Source organism: Muntiacus reevesi, chromosome 11, assembly GCF_963930625.1.
Source record: "Muntiacus reevesi chromosome 11, mMunRee1.1, whole genome shotgun sequence".
NCBI lineage: Eukaryota > Metazoa > Chordata > Mammalia > Artiodactyla > Cervidae > Muntiacus > Muntiacus reevesi.
The window spans coordinates 66,335,067-66,358,810 of NC_089259.1; the positions used below are offsets into that span (position 1 = coordinate 66,335,067).

At 39.8% G+C, this 23,744-nt stretch overlaps 1 protein-coding gene across 1 annotated transcript in view; it reads left to right on the forward strand.

Moving 5' to 3' along the window:
• LOC136144259 (ATP-binding cassette sub-family C member 4-like) overlaps positions 1-23,744 on the forward strand; it is a 167,867-nt gene that overhangs the window by 14,055 nt on the left and 130,068 nt on the right. The window contains exons 4-5 of the mRNA XM_065902006.1: positions 4,157-4,381; positions 23,576-23,665. Coding sequence (XP_065758078.1) covers positions 4,157-4,381; positions 23,576-23,665 — 315 coding nt within the window. The remainder of the gene's footprint in view (positions 1-4,156; positions 4,382-23,575; positions 23,666-23,744) is intronic.

The window sequence follows — 23,744 nt, forward strand, 5'->3', positions numbered from 1 at the left end:
CTACATTTTGTCACCTCTCCCCCAATTCTAAAGAATAACTGCCTGTTCATTTTTTTCCTGCAAGCTCACACTTTTCTGCTTATATGTTTCACTCAAGCATTTTTCTTTGATAGCTTGTTTCTGTTTTTCTGGTATTTTTTCATAAATGAGATATGGGGAAGTTGAGTAAGAAATATTTTAAGTACATTAACGTGGAGAAGGAATACTACCTTTTGTGGAAGTTCTAGCATCTAACCTAGCTGTGTAAGAGGTTACCATAAGAAGCAAGAGCTGGAACCCATTGCCAGGTGCTTTCAGGAGGCTGAATATTAAGGACTCTATCCAGAAATGTCTACCTCAAGCTTCTCTGTCAGTCAAGTGGTTAAGACTCTGTGCCCCCAATGCAGATGCCGGGGTTTTTGATTCCTGGTCAGGAAAATATAATTTTGCATGCCACATTGTGTAGTCAAAATAAAAAGTCTGCCTCAGACTCTCAGAGAATCCTGAATAAAAGTAGGTCCTTAATTAAAGTAGGTCCTTAATTTTAAACATCCTTTATGATTTCAGAGTTGTGAAGAATTCTTGTGAAAGGATAAGAACTATATTCTTAATTGGTTTGTGAAAAGAATATACATGTGGTCATAGACTGATGTCAAAGAGGAAGGGTTTAAGGGGGCAGTGTTTGACCTTGTTCCTGCTGGTCAAGAAAGTTTTAATCTGGTTAGTTCCATGGTTGATATTTTCTCAGTTGTTTTATTTCTTATCAGTTGAAGGTGAGAATCAGGAATGTACAGATAAGAGATTTCCTTGATGGTGTCTGCCTACACCAGTGTACGTGTGGTAGGGGCAGCTCCCAGGAATAGCTGATGCCAGTGTCTGTGTCCCCAGGGTGAGCCACAGTCACTCCTTGCCTCTCTGAGACACTCTCCAAGACAAGCAGAGTCTTCTGAAATTGGACCTTTCCTTGGGATTCATACCACTGTTTCATTTGGAGTTAAAACTTGGAACAGAGCATTGAGCATATGCACGAGTTAATCTTCTGGTAGCTGGGAAACCTTTCAGTTGGGTTGCCTCAGCCAGTTTTACCAAATGTCAGAAATGGAAACACTCACAGATTACAAATGCTGCTGCCAGCTCTCCTGTTAAATTAGTCTTCATCTCTAACCTTTCCTTGTGTGTGGAGGGCATGCATTTGCTCAGTCTACCTTTGATGGTCTCAGTCATTTCTCCCCTATGTATTCTGGAAGTTTTGGAGAATCATACTTAATATGTGTGTTCTTATTCTCTATATGTACTTTGGAGTTTTGTTTTCACAATTTTGTGCTGTTCACTATTTTGCTTTCTATTTTTTTTTGAGAGAAATTACTATAAAATTGTCCTTTACTTGCTGTTATTTTTCATATGGAGTATAATGTCAATTTTATATTTTCAACAGTTGCAACTTATACCAGAATGGAAATTCCTTGTACATTATACTTTTCATCACTTTTCTGAATTGCTAGGACTGCTCCTTGCTGCAGGCAAAGTTGTGCATGTGTGCTCAGTCACTCAGTTGAGTCTGATTCTTTGTGACCCCATGGACTACCAGGCTCCTCTGTCTATGGGATTTTCCTGGCAAGAGTACTGGAGTGGGTCGCGATTTCCTCCTTCAGAGGATCTTCCCAACTCAAGGATCAAACCTGCATCTCCTGTGTTTCCTGCATTACAGTTGGATTCTTTACCATTGAGTCATGGAAGGAAGTCCCAAAATAGTGCTTAAAAATAACAAATGACTATCCTCCCAGGTTACATCTGATTAAAGTAACAGGCCATGATTGAAAACGTTTAGTATCTTTTTGAAATTTTTTATCCCAAATAAAGAAAAATCATCAAGGAAAAAAAAAAAAAGAATTGACAGATGAGTAGAAGGTACAAGCTGTGAACTAGCATTACACCTTAATGAGGCTGTTTACTAAACTGTTTTCTTTTTTTAAAATATTTATTTATTTGGCTGAGCTTGGTCTTACTTGCAGCATATGGGATCTAGCTCCCTAGCCAGGGCCTGAACCCAGGTACCCTGCATTAGGAGTGTGGAGTCTTAGCCACTGGATCACCAGGGAAGTCCCTCTACTGGGTTATTAAATACTGTTTCTCAGCAAACATATCCAGGTATGTTTAGGCATTAGTGATCTGCCTTTATTTATACTCTGTTTTGCTGGATTTATTGAACTTATCCATATACTCTTTGGTGAGTGACATCACTCTTATTTCTCCTGTAATTACAAGGGTGTTAGGGGCAAATGGAGAGCTGAGTAACAGGAAACAGGGATTCCCAAAAGAGAATCGTAAGTTTTAGTAAATGTGGGAATGGCAGATATTACTGCTGGGCTTCTGGTGGTTTGTGGCTCCAGCACTGGACTGCCCTTGGCCATGCCTAGGCTGGGACGTCCCGTATGTACAGTTTGATATTCTTGCTTCTCTGTATGAGCCTCCACATTTCCATCTCAGGAAATTCCATAATAACAATGTGGTTGACAATCCATTGTATGGGGGACTCTTACATGATCTCTCTATGCCACTTGGGATGGATGACAGGACACGGTGGAAATGTATCAGAACTGATCATTTTACTCAGGTCTGACCATCTTACTTATACTTCTTCAACTCAATACTGTTCCCTTTATCTTCTATAGTAGATGAAAATTTCCATGACTTCATGGAAGGATAGGCAGTTGGTGCAGCCTGTGAATGTGTGTGTGTGTAGAATAAGACAGGAATGCTGAGGTTTAATGAGACACCCATATGAGGGACTGAGCCATCTTTTGATAAATATCTTGATAAGGCACTGGTTGACTGAGCAGAAAATGGTTAGTTTTTTTGGTGTTTGGTGTTATGGATTCTCCTTCCCTTCCTCTTGTGTGTGGGTTCCTCAGCTTTGGACACACAGAAGAGAGCTATCAAAGGAAACCTGTCAGTTGCTACCTCTGTCTGTGTTAGTAAGGTGGGATTGCCAAAAAGGAAAAGCCCTGTTCCTAAAAGACTTCCAAACTTTTGGTGTTTTGTCTTTTGAGAAGTCTGTGGAGGAAATGATGTTGAGGGCCAGGGTGTTTACTTTTGGTGACTTGGATTCATTGAGTGTTTGGTTTTCCTTCATGGGGGAGAAGGAAGGGGAACTGGGGAGAAGAGGCCCTTCAGGAAATGACTAGAGAGAGGAAGTAGGTTGTGGGGTGGAGTGGTTGTTTGGCAGGGTGGGTAAGTGTTGCTGTTCCTTTGCCTTTTTCTTTGGGAAAGAATCTTACTTTCCCTAAGTCTTACTCAGGGTGGAAGCCTCAGTGCACCCTGAGTCAATTGATTTAGGACTTGGGGAAGAGAGGATGGGAACATTTCTTCCAAACCACCAACTGCAGTGGATGGTAGATGGAGAACCATGGATGGCATAATTTTTAAACTTGGCCTCCACCATGTTTAATTTTTTACTCCAGGGGTCATTCCAACTTCTAGGGGACAGAGACATATTGAGGCAGTGCTCTCGGGAGCTGAGAGCCTGCAGAATTGCCAAGCCCAGTTTCTTTGTGGTGCTCCAACCGAAGCTGGTTTCCATTCCTTTAATCTACATGTGGAGTTTGGGGTGGAAAAGAGTGGATGTGTTTGTACCAGTGTCTCAGTTCATAAAGATTCATGAAGGTGATAAAAGCGTGTCTCCCATATGTGAATCATGTTGACTTTCTGTTGGGCTGGGACATTGAGAATACAGGAGACAGGGGCAGACTGCCAGCAGGCTTGTTCATATGTAAGCAGATTTCTTCCTCTTCTTCTGCCACCTTTTTCTTACTCATCTTAAAAAAAAAAAAAAAAAAAAAAAAGACTTACTTGGTATTGTGCCAGTAGACTTCTAAAGCTCTGGTTGTGATATTTATACTGAGCATCCACAGTGCACTAAGTACAATGTACTAAGACTTTACTATTTTTTAATTTAAAAGTATGTCTTAAGGTTAAAACTGTTGTCTGCTTGTCTTATAGGAGATAGTATATCTGCATATTTTTCTTTTAAATAAGTCATGAATGTAGCGTTTTGTCAAAATGTGTTTTTAGCATGGACATGACTGAGCGACTGAACTGACTGAATTGAATGCTAAAAGTAAATCTTGTGTTAAGAAAAACTGACATTTCTAGTTAAGGCTTTTTTCTTTTCTTTTAGGAAGGCACCAGAGTAGTTCAACCCATATTTTTGGGGAAAATGGTTAGTTATGTTGAAAACTATGATCCCACCGATTCTGCTGCTTTGCATGAAGCCTATGCGTATGCGGCAGGGCTGAGCGCCAGTGTGCTCGTGTGGGCCGTTCTGCACCACTTGTACTTCTATCACATTCAGCGTGTGGGGATGAGGCTCAGAGTAGCTGTGTGCCATATGATCTACCGCAAGGTAAGTGTCACTAAGTACCATGGTGTGTACCTCCTTTGAGGGATCAGGAACATTTGGGGAAAGTTCTCTGTAAACTAAAAATTTCATAACTGATATTGTTTATACCTTCCTAGAGAAGTTTACTATTTGCATCAAGCCAAATTCATTGTTATTGTTGAAGCAAACTTTACCAATAAATAATGAAAAATTTTCTTTTCAGGTCAAGTGAAGCCTGCCCTTAATAACTTTTAGTCATAGGCTGCTGCATCAGTTCAGTTCAGTCACTCAGTCATGTCTAACTCATTGCGACCCCATGAATCACAGCACGCCAGGCCTCCCTGTCCATCAGCAACTCCCAGAGTTTACTCAAACTCATGCCCATCGAGTTGGTGATGCCGTCCAGCCATCTCACCCTCTGCCATCCCCTTCTCCTCCTGTCCCCAATCCCTCCCAGCATCAGGGTCTTTTCCAATGAGTCAGCTCTTCGCATCAGGTGGCCAAAGTATTGGAGTTTCAGCTTTAGCATCAGTCCTTCCAATGAACACCCGGGGCTGATCTCTTTTAGGCTGGACTGGTTGGATATCCTTGCAGTCCAAGGGACTCTCAAGAGTCTTCCTCAACACCACAGTTCAGAAGCATCAATTCTTTGGTGCTCACCTTTCTTCACAGTCCAACTCTCACATCCATACATGACCACTGGAAAAACTGTAGTCTTGACTAGATGGACCTTATACCCAGTAAATTTGTAGTGAAAATATTAAATTAATATTTAAAACTAAGTATCAAAAGTATCAAGATGATTTTCAATGTCTTTCATGCCTAAATCCCATAGTGTCACTAATGGAAATTTTTTGTGTTTGTTCATTAAAACCTTAATTTACATCAAATTTGTATTTAAAAGTGAACTTCAGTGACTGGATCTATAAAATTAAATCTAGAAGCAGAGAATGTATTTGAGAAAGAAAATGATTATAATTTTAAAAGACCTATCTAATTATAGTCAATATAATTATGTTAACTGAAGGAAAATATGGATAATTCATGTCAAATATAGACTCACTATATTTTACAGATGGGATTGTTTTTAATGGTATTAAATAAAATAGTAGGCTGTTTGAGATAATGGAGAAGGAAATGACAGGATTTCCAGCATTCTTGCCTGGAAAATACCATGGACTGAGGAGCATGGTGGATTACAGTCCACGGGGTCACAAAGAGTTGAACACGACTGAGTGAACACACATTTGAGATAAAACTTGAAATTTTACACTGCTTTTTAATTCTAAAGAGAATTTGTTGCTTTTCATTTAGGCTATTTTAATACATTATTTCCTTTTATCTTTAGTATGCATTATAGCATTTTTAATAAGTGATTTAACGTGTTCAGTGATTTTGTATTGAGGAATGCCATGAAATTATTCCATAGTTTACCCTGGCATAAACTGGTATAAAAGGAATAAGGATTTCTGGTATCTTTACAAAGGTATTACCACAGATACATCAGTGTCAAGAGCTGAAACTCTTCATTCTGGATACCTCTTTGCCTTAGACTGCTTTAAAAAAAGAAATCCTCATTGACTGTATCGTATCCTTGAGATTTTCCAAGAGAGTAGATCTTAAATGTTCTCTCCACAGACAAAAAAAATAGGATAACTGTATTAGATAGTGAATACTTTTTTTTTTTTTTTTCATTTATTTTTATTAGTTGGAGGCTAATTACTTCACAACATTGCAGTGGGTATTGACATACATTGACATGAATCAGCCATGGAGTTACATGTATTCCCCGTCCCAATCCCCCCTTCCATCTCCCTTTCCACCCGATTCCTCTGGGTCTTCCCAGTGCACCAGGCCCGAGCACTTGTCTCATGCATCCCACCTGGGCTGGTGATCTGCTTCACTATAGATAATATACATGCTGTTCTCTGGAAACATCCCCCCCTCTCATTCTCCCACAGAGTCCAAAAGTCTGTTCTGTACATCTGTGTCTCTTTTTCTGTCTTGCATATAGGGTTATCATTACCATCTTTCTAAATTCTATATATATGTGTTAATATGCTGTAATGTTCTTTATCTTTCTGGCTTACGTCACTCTGTATAATGGGCTCCAGTTTCATCCATCTCATTAAAACCGATTCAAATGAATTCTTTTTAATGGCAGAGTAATATTCCATGGTGTATATGTACCACAGCTTCCTTATCCATTCATCTGCTGATGGGCATCTAGGTTGCTTCCATGTCCTGGCTATTATAAACAGTGCTGCAATGAACATTGGGGTGCACGTGTCTCTTTCAGATCTGGTTTCCTCAGTGTGTATGCCCAGAAGTGGGATTGCTAGGTCATATGGTAGTTCTGTTTCCAGTTTTTTAAGAAATCTCCACACTGTTTTCCATAGTGGCTGTACTAGTTTGCATTCCCACCAAGAGTGTAAGAGGGTTCCCTTTTCTCCACACCCTCTCCAGCATTTATTGCTTGTAGACTTTTGGATAGCAGCCATCCTGACTGGTGTGTAATGGTACCTCATTGTGGTTTTGATTTGCATTTGTCTGATAATGAGTGATGTTGAGCATCTTTTCATGTGTTTGTTAGCCATCTGTATGTCTTCTTTGGAGAAATGTCTGTTTAGTTCTTTGACCCATTTTTTGATTGGGTCATTTATTTTTCTGGAATTGAGCTTCAGGAGTTGTTTGTATATTTTTGAGATTAATCCTTTGTCTCTTGCTTCATTTGCTATTATTTTCTCCCAATCTGAGGGCTGTCTTTTCACCTTGCTTATAGTTTCCTTTGTTGTGCAAAAGCTTTTAAGTTTCATTAGGTCCCATTTGTTTATTTTTGCTTTTATTTCCAATATTCTTGGAGGTGGGTCATAGAGGATCCTGCTGTGATTTATGTCGGAGAGTGTTTTGCCTATGTTCTCCTCTAGGAGTTTTATAGTTTCTCACCTTACATTTATATCTTTAATCCATTTTGAGTTTTTTTGTGTATGGTGTTAGAAAGTGTTCTAGTTTCATTCTTTTACAAGTAGTTGACCAGTTTTCCCAGCACCACTTGTTAAAGAGGTTGCCTTTTTTCCATTGTATATCCTTGCCTCGTTTGTCCAAGATAAGGTGTCCATAGGATCGTGGATTTATCTCTGGGCTTTCCATTCTGTTCCATTGATCTATATTTCTGTCTTTGTGCCAGTACCATACTGTCTTGATGACTATGGCTTTGTAGTAGAGTCTGAAGTCAGGCAGGTTGATTCCTCCAGTTCCATTCTTCCTTCTCAAGATTGCTTTGGCTATTCAAGGTTTTATGTATTTCCATACAAATTGTGAAATTATTTGTTCTGGTTCTGTGAAAAATATTGTTGATAGCTTGATAGGGATTGCATTGAATCTATAGATTGCTTTGGGTAGTATAGCCATTTTGACAATATTGATTCTTCCAATCCATGAACACGGTATATTTCTCCATCTGTTTGTGTACTCTTTGATTTCTTTCATCAGTGTTTTATAGTTTTCTATGTATGGGTCTTTTGTTTCTTTAGGTAGATATACTCCTAAGTATTTTATTCTTTTTGTTGCAAAGGTAAGGGTATTGTTTCCTTAATTTCTCTTTCTGTTTTCTCATTGTAAGTGTATAGGAATGCAAGGGATTTCTGTGTGTTAATTTTATATCCTGCAAATTTACTATATTCATTGATTAGCTCTAGAAATTTTCTGGTAGAGTTTTTAGGGTTTTCTATGTAGAGGATCATGTCATCTGCAAAAGCAAGAGTTTCACTTCTTCGTTTCCAATCTGGCTTCCTTTTATTCCTTCTGTTCTGATTGCTGTGGCCAAAACTTCCAAAACTATGTTAAACAGTAGTAGTGAGAGTGGGCACCCTTGTTTTGTTCCTGATTTCAGGGGAAATGCTTTCAATTTTCACCATTGAGGGTAATGCTTGCTGTGGGTTTGTCATATATAGCTTTTATTATGTTGAGGTATGTTCCTTCTATTCCTGCTTTCTGGAGAGTTTTAATCATAAATGAGTGTTGAATTTTGTCAAAGGCTTTCTCTGCATCTATTGAGATAATCCTATGTTTTTCCTCTTTCAATTTGTTAATGTGGTGTATTTACATCTTTTTAATATGTTGTTGGATTCTGTTTGCTAGAATTTTGTTAAGGATTTTTGCATCTATGTTCATCAGTGATATTGGCCTGTAGTTTTCTTTTTTTGTGGCATCTTTGTCTGGTTTTGAAATTTGGGTGATGGTGGCCTCATAGAATGAGTTTGGAAGTTTACCTTCTTCTGCAATTTTCTGGAAGAGTTTGAGTAAGATAGGTGTTAGCTCTTCTCTAAATTTTTGGTAGAATTCAGCTGTGAAGCCATCTGGTCCTGGGCTTTTGTTTGGTGGAAGATTTCTGATTACAGTTTCGATTTCCTTGCTTGTGATGGTTCTGTTAAGATCTTCTATTTCTTCCTGGTTCAGTTTTGGAAAGTTATACTTTTCTAAGAATTTGTCCATTGCTTCCAAGTTGTCCATTTTATTGGCATAGAGCTGGTGGTAGTAGTCTCTTATGATCGTTTGTATTTCAGTGTTGTCTGTTGTGATCTCTCCATTTTCATTTCTAATTTTGTTAATTTGGTTCTTCTCTCTTTGTTTCTTAATGAGTCTTGCTAATGGTTTGTCAATTTTGTTTATTTTTTTCAAAACACCATCTTTTAGCTTTGTTGATTTTTGCTATCATCTCTTTAGTTTCTTTTGCATTTATTTCTGCCCTAATTTTTTTTTTCCACTGGGTTTTGTCATACATTGATATGAATCAGCCATAGAGTTACACGTATTCCCCATCCCGATCCCCCATCCCACCTCCCTCTCCACCCGATTCCTCTGGGTCTTCCCAGCCCACCAGGCCCGAGCACTTGACTCATGCCTCCCACCTGGGCTGGTGGTCTGTTTCACCACAGATAATATACATGATGTTCTTTTGAAACATCCCACCCTCACCTTCTCCCACAGAGTTCAAAAGTCTGTTCTGTATTTCTGCATCTCTTCTTCTTCCCTGCATATAGGGCCATCGTTACCATCTTTCTAAATTCCGTATATATGTGTTAGTATGCTGTAATGTTCTTTATCTTTCTGGCTTACTTCACTTTGTATAATGGGCTCCAGTTTCATCCATCTCATTAGAACTGATTCAAATGAATTCTTTTTAATGGCTGAGTAATATTCCATGGTGTATATGTACCACAGCTTCCTTATCCATTCATCTGCTGATGGGCATCTAGGTTGCTTCCATGTCCTGGCTATTATAAACAGTGCTGCAATGAACATTGGGGTGCACGTGTCTCTTTCAGATCTGGTTTCCTCAGTGTGTATGCCCAGAAGTGGGATTGCTAGGTCATATGGTAGTTCTATTTCCAGTTTTTTAAGAAATCTCCACACTGTTTTCCATAGTGGCTGTACTAGTTTGCATTCCCACCAAGAGTGTAAGAGGGTTCCCTTTTCTCCACACCCTCTCCAGCATTTATTGCTTGTAGACTTTTGGATAGCAGCCATCCTGACTGGCGTGTAATGGTATCTCATTGTGGTTTTGATTTGCATTTGTCTGATAATGAGTGATGTTGAGCATCTTTTCATGTGTTTGTTAGCCATCTGTATGTCTTCTTTGGAGAAATGTCTGTTTAGTTCTTTGACCCATTTTTTGATTGGGTCATTTATTTTTCTGGAATTGAGCTTCAGGAGTTGCTTGTATATTTTTTAGATTAATCCTTTGTCTTTTTCCTCATTTGTTATTATTTTCTCCCAATCTGAGGGCTGTCTTTTCACCTTGCTTATAGTTTCCTTTGTTGTGCAAAAGCTTTTAAGTTTCATTAGGTCTCATTTGTTTATTTTTGCTTTTATTTCCAATATTCTTGGAGGTGGGTCATAGAAGATCTTGCTGTGATTTATGTCGGAGAGTGTTTTGCCTATGTTCTCCTCTAGGAGTTTTATAGTTTCTCGTCTTCCATTTAGATCTTTAATCCATTTTGAGTTTATTTTTGTGTATGGTGTTAGAAAGTGTTCTAGTTTCATTCTTTTACAAGTGGTTGACCAGTTTTCCCAGCACCACTTGTTGAAGAGATTGTCTTTTTTCCATTGTATATCCTTGCCTCCTTTGCCAAAGATAAGATGTCCATAGGATCGTGGATTTATCTCTGGACTTTCTATTCTGTTCCATTGATCTATATTTCTGTCTTTGTGCCAGTACCATACTGTATTGATGACTGTGGCTTTGTAGTAGAGTCTGAAGTCAGGCAGGTTGATTCCTCCAGTTCCATTCTTCTTTCTCAAGATTACTTTGGCTATTCGAGGTTTTTTGTATTTCCATACAAATTGTGAAATTATTTGTTCTAGATCTGTGAAAAATACCGTTGGTAGCTTGATAGGGATTGCATTGAATCTATAGATTGCTTTGGGTAAAATAGCCATTTTGACAATATTGATTCTTCAAATCCATGAACACGGTATGTTTCTCCATCTGTTTGTGTCCTCTTTGATTTCTTTCATCAATGTTTTATAGTTTTCTGTGTATAGGTCTTTTGTTTCTTTATGTAGATATACTCCTAAGTATTTTATTCTTTTTGTTGCAATGGTGAATGGTATTATTTCCTTAATTTCTGTTTCTGTTTTTTCATTGTTGGTATATAGGAATGCAAGGGATTTCTGTGTGTTAATTTTATATCCTGCAACTTTACTATATTCATTGATTAGCTCTAGTAATTTTCTGACAGAGTCTTTAGGCAGTTTGGTATGAATGGTGTTGTTTCCTTAATTTCTCTTTCTGTTTTTTCATTGTTGGTATATAGGAATGCAAGGGATTTCTGTGTGTTAATTTTATATCCTGCAACTTTACTATATTTATTGATTAGCTCTAGTAATTTTCTGGCAGAGTCTTTCTGGCAGTTTCTATGTAGAGGATCATGTCATCTGCAAACAGCAAGAGTTTCACTTCTTCTTTTCCTATCTGGATTCATTTTATGTCTTTTTCTGCTCTGATTGCTGTGGCCAAAACTTCCAACACTATGTTGAATAGTAGTGGTGAGAGTGGGCATCCTTGTCTTGTTCCTGATTTCAGAGGAAATGCTTTCAATTTTTCACCATTGAGGGTGATGCTTGCTGTGGGTTTGTCATATATAGCTTTTATTATGTTGAGGTGTGTTCCTTCTATTCCTGCTTTCTGGAGAGTTTTAATTATAAATGAGTTTTGAAATTTGTCAAAGGCTTTCTCTGCATCTATTGAGATAATCATATGGTTTTTATCTTCCAATTTGTTATTGTGGTGTATTATGTTGATTGATTTGTGGATATTAAAGAATCCTTGCATTCCTGGGATAAAGCCCACTTGGCCATGGTGTATGATTTTTTTTAATATGTTGTTGGATTCTGTTTGCTAGAATTTTGTTAAGGATTTTTGCATCTATGTTCATCAGTGATATTGGCCTGTAGTTTTCTTTTTTTGTGGCATCTTTGTCTGGTTTTGGAATTAGGGTGATGGTGGCCTCATAGAATGAGTTTGGAAGTTTACCTTCATCTGCAATTTTCTGGAAGAGTTTGAGTAAGATAGGTGTTAGCTCTTCTCTAAATTTTTGGTAGAATTCAGCTGTGAAGCCATCTGGTCCTGGGCTTTTGTTTGGTGGAAGATTTCTGATTACAGTTTCGATTTCCTTGCTTGTGATGGTTCTGTTAAGATCTTCTATTTCTTCCTGGTTCAGTTTTGGAAAGTTATACTTTTCTAAGAATTTGTCCATTGCTTCCAAGTTGTCCATTTTATTGGCATAGAGCTGCTGGTAGTAGTCTCTTATGATCGTTTGTATTTCAGTGTTGTCTGTTGTGATCTCACCCTTTTCATTTCTTATTTTGTTAATTTGGTTCTTCTCTCTTTGTTTCTTAATGAGTCTTGCTAATGGTTTGTCAATTTTGTTTATTTTTTCAAAAAACCATCTTTTAGCTTTGTTGATTTTTGCTATGGTCTCTTCAGTTTCTTTTGCATTTATTTCTGCCCTAATTTTTAAGATTTCTTTCCTTCTGCTAACTCTGGGGTTCTTCATTTCTTCCTTCTCTAATTGCTTTAGGTATAGAGTTAGGTTATTTATTTGGCTTTTTTCTTGTTTCTTGATGTAAGCCTGTAATGCTATGAACCTTCCCCTTAGCACTGCTTTTACAGTGTCCCATAGGTTTTGGGTTGTTGTGTTTTCATTTTCATTCGTTTCTATACATATTTTGATTTCTTTTTTGATTTCTTCTATGATTTGTTGGTTATTCAGAATCGTGTTATTTAGCCTCCATATGTTTGAATTTTTAACAATTTTTTTCCTGTAATTGAGATCTAATCTTACTGCACTGTGGTCAGAAAAGATGACTGGAATGATTTCAATTTTTTTGAATTTTCCAAGAACAGATTTATGGCCCAGGATGTGATCTATTATGAAGAAGGTTCCGTGTGCACTTGAGAAAAAGTTGAAGTTGATTGTTTTGGGGTGAAATGTCCTATAGATATCAATTAGGTCTAGCTGGTCCATTGTATCATTTAAGGTTTGTGTTTCCTTGTTGATTTTCTGTTTAGTTGATCTATCCATAGTTGTGAGTGGGGTATTAAAGTCTCCCACTATTATTGTGTTACTATTAATTTCCTCTTTCATACTCGTTAGCGTTTGCCGTACATATTGTGGTGCTCCTATGTTGGGTGTATATATATTTATAATTGTTATATCTTCTTCTTGGATTGATCTTTTGATCATTATGTAGTGTCCTTCTTTGTCTCTTTTCACAGCCTTTATTTGAGAGTCTATTTTATCTGATATGAGTATTGCCACTCCTGCTTTCTTTTGGTCTCCGTTTGCATGAAATATTTTTTTCCAGCCCTTCACTTTTAATCTGTATGTGTCTCTGGTTTTGAGGTGGGTCTCTTGTAGACAGCATATATAGGGGTCTCGTTTTTGTATCCATTCAGCCAATCTTTGTCTTTTGGTTGGGGCATTCAACCCATTTACATTTAAGGTAATTATTGATAGGTGTGGACCCGTTGCTATTTACTTTGTTGTTTTGGGTTCACGTTTATACAACCTTTCTGCATTTCCTGTCTAGAGAAGATCCTTTAGCCTTTGTTGAAGAGCTGGTTTGGTGGTGCTGAATTCTCTCAGCTTTTGTTTGTCTGTAAAGCTTTTGAATTCTCCTTCATATCTGAATGAGATCCTTGCTGGGTACAGTAATCTGGGTTGTGGGTTATTCTCTTTCATTACTTTCAGTATGTCCTACCATTCCCTTCTGGCCTGGAGGGTTTCTATTGATAGATCAGCTGTTATCCTTATGGGAATCCCTTTGTGTGTTATTTGTTGTTTCTCCCTTGCTGCTTTTAGTATTTGTTCTTTGTGTTTGATCTTTGTTAATTTGATTAATATGTGTCTTGGTGTGTTTCGCCTTGGGTTTATCCTGTTTGGGACTCTCTGCGTTTCTTGGACTTGGGTGGCTATTTCCTTCCCCATTTTAGGGAAGTTTTCAGCTATTATCGCCTCGAGTATCTTCTCATGGCCTTTCTTTTTGTCTTCTTCTTCTGGGACTCCTATGATTCATATATTGGGATGTTTCACATTGTCCCAGAGGTCCCTGAGGTTGTCCTTATTTCTTTTGATCCTTTTTTCTTTTTTCTCTCTGCTTCATTTATTTCCACCATTCTATCTTCTACCTCACTTATCCTATCTTCTGTCTCTGTGATTCTACTCTTGGTTCCCTCCAGAGTGTTTTTGACCTCATTCATTGCATTCTTCATTTTTAATTGACTCTTTTTTATTTCTTCTAGGTCTTTGTTAAACATTTCTTGCATCTTTTCAATCTTTGTCTCCAGGCTATTTATCTGTAACTCCATTTTGCTTTCAAGATTTTGGATCATTTTTGTTATCATTATTCTAAATTCTTTTTCAGGTAGATTCCCTATCTCCTCCTCTTTTGTTTGACTTGGTGGACTTTTTTCATGTTCCTTTACCTGTTGGGTATTTCTTTGTCTTTTCATCTCGTTTAGATTGCTGTGTCTGGGGTGGGCTTTCTGTATTCTCGAGGTCTGTGGTTCCTTTTTATTGTGGAGGTTTTACCCAGTGGGTGGGGTTAGACGATTGGCTTGTCAAGGTTTCCTGGTTAGGGAAGCTTGCGTCGGTGTTCTGGTGCGTGAATCTTGATTTCTTCTCTTTGGAGAGCAATGGAGTGCCCAGTAATGAGTTTTGAGATGGGTCTATGTGTTAGGTGTGACCTTGGGCAGTCTGTATGTTGACGTTCAGGGCTATGTTCCTGCGTTGCTGGAGAATTTGCGTGGTATGTCTTGCTCTAAAACTTATTGGCTCTTGGGTGGTGGTTGGTTTCAGTGTAGGTATGGAGGCTCTTGGACGGTCACTTATTACTTTAAGATCCATGTAGTCAGGAGTTTTCTGGTGTTCTCAGGTTTTGGGCTTAAGTCTCCTGCCTCTGGATTTCAGTTTTATTCTTCCTGTAGTCTCAGGACTTCTCCAACCATACAGCACTGATAATAAAACTTCTAGGTTAATGGTGAAAAATTTCTCCCCCATTAGGGACACCCAGAGAGGTTCACAGAGTTACATGAGGAAGAGGAGAGGGAGGAGGGAGATAGAGATGAGCAGGAGGAGAAAAAGGGGGACTCAAGAGGAAAGAGACAGATCTACGAAGTTGTCTGATCCCAGAGTGTTCTCCGTAGCCCAGACACCCACAAAGATTCACAGAATTGGATTGGGAAGAGAAGGGGAAAGGAGGAAATAGAGGTGTTCTGAGGTAGAAAACAGAGAGTCAAGATTGGGAGAGAATAATCAACACACTCCTGAATAAAAATGGGAGCTGAATATTGGATTCTTAAATGTTCACAATTTATATCATATACTGAAAAACAAAAATTAAAAATCTAGAGGTTAGACTCTTAAAATACTATATTAAAAACAAAAACCAAAACGTAAAAAAAAATTTTAGAAATATATATGAAGTTTGGTTTAAAAATAGGGCTTCTCTTCTTCTTTTTTTTTTTTTTCTTTTTCCTGTAAGGTTAGAGTGTATTGAAAATGAAAATTAAGGAGTAGTAAGAGGAGTACTAGAGAACTTTAAAAGAAATAAGAGAAAAAGAAAAATAGAAAATAGAAGAGAAGAAGAAAAAGAAAAAAAAAAAAGAAAAAGAAAAAAAAGAAAAAAAGAAAAAAAATTGTTTTACCTAATTAAAAAAATCATAAAAATCTATGAAAATGAAAGTTAAGGAGTAATGGGGGAGTAATAGGGAATTTTAAAGGAAAATAAAAGAGAAAAAAGAAAAAAACTTTTTTTTTTTTCTTAAAAAAAAAAAGAAAAAATATATCTAGGAGTTTCTTTGGAGCTGTTGTGGTCAGTGCGGGTTCGGCTCAGTTTCAGATAGCTCCTCATTCCAGCTTACACTTCTCGATATCTACAGGCCCTTCAGGTGAAGTCGGTGTTTTCTTCAGGGATTTTAATCTGTTGCACCGGTCCCTTCTGAAGCGGTTCTCTTTGTTTATTTGGCTTCTGTTGCCGGTTTCTTCTGTGCCTAATTTCCGCCCTGACACAGGCGGGCGGAGGTGGATTCTTATTCAGGTAGCTAGTTCCGTTGCGTTGCGGGGAGGGGCCGGCGCTATTTTCTCCATCTGGGCTGCTCAGGCTCCCAGCTGCTCTGCATGGAGCGCGCCCCGCGCTGTGCGCGGTTCCAGCCCTCGGGTGATTCACAAAAGCGCGGTACACAAAGCTGTGCCTGCGTTTTGTCCCTACGCCGCCAGAGTGGCTCAGGCAGCCAGGCGCTTGTCAGGCGCTCTCTCCCCGGGTGTGGCGCGTCTTCTGTCCTGCGCCATCCCAGCCTCAGTTTCCGCCCGCGCCAGTCGGGTGCGTGCGCCTTCTGCCCTCCGCGTCCCCAGCCCCAATCCCCGTCCGCACAGGCCGGGCGCGTGTACCGTGTCTAGCCACGACCCTCCCGGCGGATGTCGACCATCCAGAATCTCAAGAGGTCTTTGATTAGAAAGTGGAGGCCTATTTGCAGTGCGGTAGGGGATGCGATCCTTGGGGCAGAGCCTGCCCCCCTCCCCTCCCCCCTGCCTCCTGTCTCCGGTGGGGCTGGGCCGGTCCGCAGCCTGCGAGGTCTTCTCAGGACTTTCTCGGTCCCTTTGTTCTGCGAAAGGCCGGCAGTGTGTTCAGGCTGTTTAATTATCTCTCTCTCTCTTGCTATCCCACAGTTTAAGTTGGTATCTCACAAAAGCTCCCTCCAATCGTCCTCAGGGCACTCAGGCCCGGTCCTTACCCTAAGCGATGCCTCCCGCTCCTCTCCGTTCCACCCCCACTTGCTGGTGGCGGATGCGGGCGTCTGGGGTACTTTTCTGCTGGTAGTTGCTTTTAGGCAGGTAATCTGTGGGTTTTGTTTATTGTTCCCCTCCCAGTCAGATTGCCCTCCAAGATTCAAAAACTTCCCCCAGACCTGCCAGTGCTAGGGTTTCCTGGTGTTTGGAAACTTCCTCTGTTAAGACTCCCATCCTGGAATGGATCTCCATCCTTAGCTCTTTTGTCTCTCTTTTTATCTTTTATATTTTGTCCTACCTCCTTTCGAAGACAATGGGTTGCTTTTCTGGGTGCCTGATGACCTCAGCTAGCGATCTGAAGTTGTTTTGTGAAGTTTGCTCTGCGTTCAGTTATTCTTTTGATGAATTTGTAGGAGAGAAAGTGGTATCCCCATCCTATTCCTCTGCCATCTTGGCTCCTCCATCCTAGATAGTGAGTATTTTAAATGGCTTTACTACAGTAATTTTCCCAATGTGTATTTATATCAAAGTATCATGTTGTAACCTTAAACATATACAAATTTAAATAAATAAAGTCTTCATTGAAAGATAAAACCAAACAGCTTAATTTGAAAATATTGCTTCTTTTACCTAGCTGCTACTTATCCAGAGCTTCTATTTCTTCAGAATATTTCTTTCAGCAGAAAGTGAGATGTCATGTCATCTTTCCTTGAGCAGATTTTTATTCATCTCGGGACCGTGTGAACCTGGGGACTTGGCATCTCACTGTCTGTGTTTGGCAACAATATCTGAGCTGGTTTCCTTCTGGATGATGTGAAATTGCAGCTGTGCTGGTAACACTCCAGTCAGGGGTCTTCATTATCATTTATCATCATCTTTGTTATCCTGTTGCATCTTTAATCGTTTAGGAGATGGATACTCAAAGATTTCCTTACAGATTGGCTAAATGTTTGCCTTTCCAGATCATACTTAACTCATAATAGTTACAAAATTTTACCAGAACTGCATTGTGAAAACCTTAAGTTAGGTGTGAGCTGATGGTTTAGTCAAAGCTCACTCTTTGCTGCACAGGTGAGCCATTGTCCACCTGTTTTTCTTCTTCTCCCCTCTAACACTTTGGAATCTTGCTTTTGGGAAATGTGATCTCACCTGGAATGTTGGCTTATGTGAATGTAAATATTTCCCAAGAAGTTCATTTGGAGGCTTGATTTTACCTAAAAGGCTAATCCCATATGAAGTCAGGAATTGTGGGGATTACACCATAGACATAGCCTGAAATTCCAGAAACCTGGAAAAGACAGATTTCCTCATGCACAGCCTTGCATATAGAGTCCTGCTGCTATGGAAACAAGACACTTCTTTGCAGGTAACAGGGGGACTTGATTCTTTAGGGCAAAGCTGGTGCTGCCGAGCAGTTCTGAAAGGCCCCTCTGAATGTCTGTGGTTCATGCTCAGGCCCCACCTCCTGATCCCTGGTGCTGGAGAGGAATCAGATTGGGTGTTAGAAATGGAGTGGCTGGCTAAGCTTGTAGCTGTGCTTTGTCTACACTGTGGATTCCAGGCTGGGGCAGGTCTCCAGGAGATCTCTAAGTCTGCACATTTCCACTCATAAAATGGCCCATTCAACATTTTCATGCTCTTTTCAGATGAGCTTTGAATGATCGTGAGGGAGGTATCATATATAAAAATGATTTGCCATTTATTCATTAATACATTTCCACAGCTTTGATAAAGTTATTATTGGCTTTTGATCATTGATTTTTTTATTGTGGTAAAATATACACAGCATAAAGTTCACCATTTTCATTCCTTCTCAGTGCAGCATTTAGTGACATTAGATACATTAGATACATTCACATCACTGTGTGGCCATACCCATTATTCATCTTTAGAGCTTTTTCTTTTTTCCCAAACTAAACCTCTGTACCCATTAAACGCTAACTCCCAAGCCCCTCTCTCCTCACCTAGCACCATTCTACTACTTCTCTTCATGAATTTGACCATTTTAGGTACCTCGTGTAAGTGGAATCATACAGTGTTTGTCATTTTGTGTGTGGCTTATATTCTGTAGCACAATGTCTTCAGGGTTCATCCATGTTGTGGCAGGTGTCAGAATTTAATTCCTTTATAAGGTTGAATGATATTCCATTGCTTCCCTTGTGGCTCAGCCAGTAAAGAATCTGCCTTCCAAACTACCACAGAATTGCACAAGCTAATAAAGTAATGCTCAAAATTCTCCAAGCCAGGCTTCAATCAATACATGAACGATGAAATTACAGATGTTCAAGCTAGTTTTAGAAAAGGCAGAGGAGCCAGAGATCAAATTGCCAACATCCGCTGGATCATCAAAAAAGCAAGAGAGTTCCAGAAAAAAACATCTATTTCTGCTTTATTGACTATGCCAAGGCCTTAGGCTGTGTGGATAACAATAAGCTGAAGGAAATTCTGAAAGAGATGGGAATACCAGACCTCCTGACCTGCCTCTTGAGAAACCTATATGCAGGTCAGGAAGCAACAGTTAGAACTGGAATGGAACAACAGACTGGTTCCAAATAGGAAAAGGAGTACATCAAGGCTGTATATTGTCACCCTACTTATTTAACTTATATGCAGAGTACATCATGAGAAATGCTGGGCTGGAGGAAGCACAAGCTGGAATCCAGATTTCCAGGAGAAATATCAATAACCTAATATACACAGATGACACCACCTTATGGCAGAAAGTGAAGAAGAACTAAAAAACCTCTTGATAAAAGTAAAAGAGGAGAGTGAAAAAGTTGGCTTAAAACTCAACATTCAGAAAACTAAGATCATGGCATCCAGTCCCATTACTTCATGGCAAATAGATGGGGAAACGGTGAAAACAGTGGCAGACTTAATTTTCTGGGCTCCAAAATCACTGCAGATGGTGATTGCAGCCATGAAATTAAAAGACGCTTACTCCTTGGAAGGAAAGCTATGCCCGACCTAGAGAGCATATTAAAAAGCAGAGACATTACTTTGCCAAAAAAGGTCCATCTAGTCAAGACTATGGTTTTTCCAGTAGTCATGTATGGATGTGAGAGTTGGACTATAAAGAAAGCTGAGTGCCTAAGAATCAATGCTTTTGAACTGTGGTGTTGGAGAAGACTCTTGAAAGTCCCTTGGACCGCAAGGAGATCCAACCAGTCCATCCCAAGGGAAAATCAGTCCTGAGTGTTCATTGGAAGGACTGATGTTGAAGCTTGACCTCCAGTACTTTGGCCACATGATGCGAAGAGCTGACTCATTTGAAAAGATACTGATGCTGGGAAAGATTGAAGGTGTGAGGAGAAGGGGACGACAGAGATGAGATGGTTGGATTGCATCACCGACTCAATGGACATGAGTTTGAGCAGGCTCTGGGAGTTGGTGATGGACAGGGAGGCCTGGTGTACTGCATTCCATGGGGTTGCAAAGAGTCGGATATGACTGAGCGACTGAACTGAACTGATATTCCATTATAAGACTATACAACATTCTGTGTATTCTCTCATTTGTCAATGGATAGTTGTTTCCACCTTTTAGCTATTGTGAACTTTGCTGTCATGAATACGAGTTTACAAATTGCTCGTTCAATTTTGTATTTTTAGTTTTCTTGAGTATCTTCTTAGTAGTATAATTACTGTATTATATGCTAATTTCATGTTTCATTTTTTAGGAACTTGCACATTCTCTTCCATTGTGGTTATTTTACATTCTCACTTGATCATTGAGAGGCGTAAATGAAACATTTTTATAAACTATGACATTTTGTTTGGATCAGTGGCTCCAGTTGGTGGTCTGTTGTACCAGTTCCTGGTGTCTATTGTTTCCTCAGATCTCTAGGACATTTTTCTTACAAAATAAAGAGATTGTGCAACACAGGTTGTATTTTTTGCAAAGTTAGCAATCTGGCATTAAACACAGATTTTCCTCACAGGAACAGTATTTTAAACATTATACTTGCTCATTTCAAGATGAACCAACTAAGCCAAAGGTATTGTCACCCACAGAATTGATTAAGTCCAGATTTATAGTCCAAATCTTTGAATTTCTTTCCTTAAGGCAGCCTCTCGAGTTCAGTTCAGTTCAGTTCAGTCACTCTGTCATGTCCGACTCTTTGCGACCCCATGAATTGCAGCACGCCAGCCTCCCTGTCCATCACCAACTCCTGGAATCCACCCAAACTCATGTCCATCGAGTCGGTGATGCTATCCAACCATCTCATCCTCTGTCGTCCCCTTCTCCTCCTGCCCCCAATCCCTCCCAGCCCCAGGGTCTTTTCCAATGAGTCAACTCTTCCCTTGAGGTGGCCAAAGTACTGGAGTTCAGCTTCAGCATCAGTCCTTCCAATGAACACCCAGGACTGATATCCTTTAGGATGGACTGGTTGGATATCCTTGCAGTCCAAGGGACTCTCAAGAGTCTTCTCCAACACCAGAGTTCAAAAGCATCAATTCTTAGGCGCTCAGCTTTCTTCACAGTCGAACTATCATATCCATACGTGACTACTGGAAAAACCATAGCCTTGACCAGACGGACCTTTGTTGGCAGAGTAATGTCTCTGCTTTTTAATATGCTGTCTAGGTTGGACATAACTTTCCTTCCAAGGAATAAACGTCTTTTAATTTCATGGCTGCAATCACCATCTGCAGTGATTTTGGAACCCCCAAAATAAAGTCTGACACTGTTTCCACCGTCTCCCCATCTATTTCCCATGAAGTGATGGGACCAGATGCCATGATCTTAGTTTTCTGAATGTTAAGCTTCAAACCAACTTTTTCACTCCCCTCTTTCACTTTCATCAAGAGGCTTTTTAGTTCCTCTTCACTCTCTGCCATAAAGGTGGTGTCATCTGCATATCTGAGGTTATTGATGTTTCTCCTGGCAATCTTGATTCCAGCTTGTGCTTCTTCCAGCCCAGTGTTTCTCATGATGTACTCTGCATATAAGTTAAATAAGCAGAGTGACAATATACAGCCTTGATGTACTCCTTTTCCTATTTGGAACCAGTCTGTTGTTCCATGTCCAGTTCTAACTGTAGGTTCCTGACCTGCATACAGGTTTCTCAAGAGGCAGGTGAGGTGGTCTGGTATTCCCATCTGTTTCAGAATTTTCCACAATTTATTATGATCCACAGAGTCAAAGGCTTTGGCATAGTCAGTAAAGCAGAAATAACACCCAAAAGAGATGTCCTTTTCATTATAGGGGACTGGAATGCAAAAGTAGGAAGTCAAGAAGCACATGGAGTAACAGGCAAATTTGGCCTTTGAGTATGGAATGAAGCATGGCAAAGTCTAATAGAGTTTTGCCCAAGAGAATGCACTGGTCATAGCAAACACCCTATTCCAACAACACAAGAGAAGACTCTACACCTGGACATCACCAGATGGTCAACACTGAAATCAGATTGATTATATTCTTTGCAGCCAAAGATGGAGAAACTCTATACAGTCAGCAAAAACAAGACCAGGAGCTGACTGTGGCTCGGATCATGAACTCCTTATTGCCAAATTCAGACTTAAACTGAAGAAAGTAGGGAAAACCACTAGACCATTCAGGTATGACCTATGTCAAACCCCTTATGACTATACAGTGAAAGTGAGAAATAGATTTAAGGGACTAGATCTGATAGACAGAGAGCCTGGTGAACTATGGATGGACGTTTGTGACACTGTACAGGAAACAGGGATCAAGACCATCCCCATGGGAAAAAATGCAAGAAAGCAAAATGGGTATCTGAGGAGGCCTTACAAATAGCTGTGAAAAGAAGAGAAGTGAAAAGCAAAGGAGAAAAGGAAAGATATTCCCATTTGAATGCAGAGTTCCAAAGAATAGCCAGGAGAGATACGAAAGCCTTCCTCACCGATCAATGCAAAGAAATAGAGGAAAACAACAGAATGGGAAAGACTAGAGATCTCTTCAAGAAAATTAGAGATACCAAGGCAACATCTCATGTATAGATGGGTTCGATAAAGGACAGAAATGGTATGGACCAAACAGTAGCAGAAGATATTAAGAGGTGGCAAGAATACACAGAACTGTACAAAAAAGATCTTCATGACCCAGATAATCACAATGGTGTGTTCACTAACCTAGAGCCAGACATCCTGGAATGTGAAGTCAAGTGGGCCTTGGAAAGCATCCCTATGAACAAAGCTAGTGGAGGTGATGTAATTCCAGTTGAGCTATTTCAAATCCTGAAAGATGATGCTGTGAAAGTGCTGCACTCAATATGCCAGCAAATTTGGAAAACTCAGCATTGGCCACAGGACTGGAAAAGGTCAGTTTTCATTCCAATCCCTAAGAAGGACAATCCCAAAGAATGCTCCAACTACTGCACAATTTCACTCATCTCACACGCTAGTGAAGTATTCTTTACAAAATTCTCCAAGCCAGGCTTCAGCAGTACGTGAACCGAGAACTTCCAGATGTTAAAGCTGGTTTTAGAAAAGGCAGAGGAGCCAGAGATCAAATGGCCAACATCCATTGGATCATTGAAAAAGCAAGAGAGTTCCAGAAAAACATCTATTTCTGCTTTATTGACTACGCCAAAGCCTTCGAGTCTGTGGATCACAATAAGGCAGCCTCTCCACTCTCATCTAATTTGGCTCAAAATTACTTAGCTGTCTCTTAAGTGTAAGCCTACATCCTTTATCCTTCAGGCAGGTCCAAGTTCATTGAAACTGGGGGGGGGGGGGGGGCAGGGCGGATTTCTCTTCTTCCTTTTGCTTCTCCCTTTGCCTTCCTTGTGGATGGGGCTGCTACCACACTGAAGAGTTAAAGGTTAAATGAGGGTCCCTAGAACCCTGCTCGTGCTGACACCACTCAAGACCCCAGGAACGCATGCTCCATTGTGTTATATTCTAAGATGACTTGGTATCACCTTAGGAATCTGGATATCTGTCTCCCTCTCTCATTTCAGGCCCTTCGCCTGAGTAGCTCGGCCATGGGGAAGACCACCACAGGCCAGATAGTCAACCTGCTGTCTAACGATGTGAACAGGTTTGACCAGGTAAGCTGCCCCTGAGGGATCCTCTTCCATTTCCTGTCCTCACTTGGTTCAGTTTATTGGGATGCCAGGTGCCGGGGTT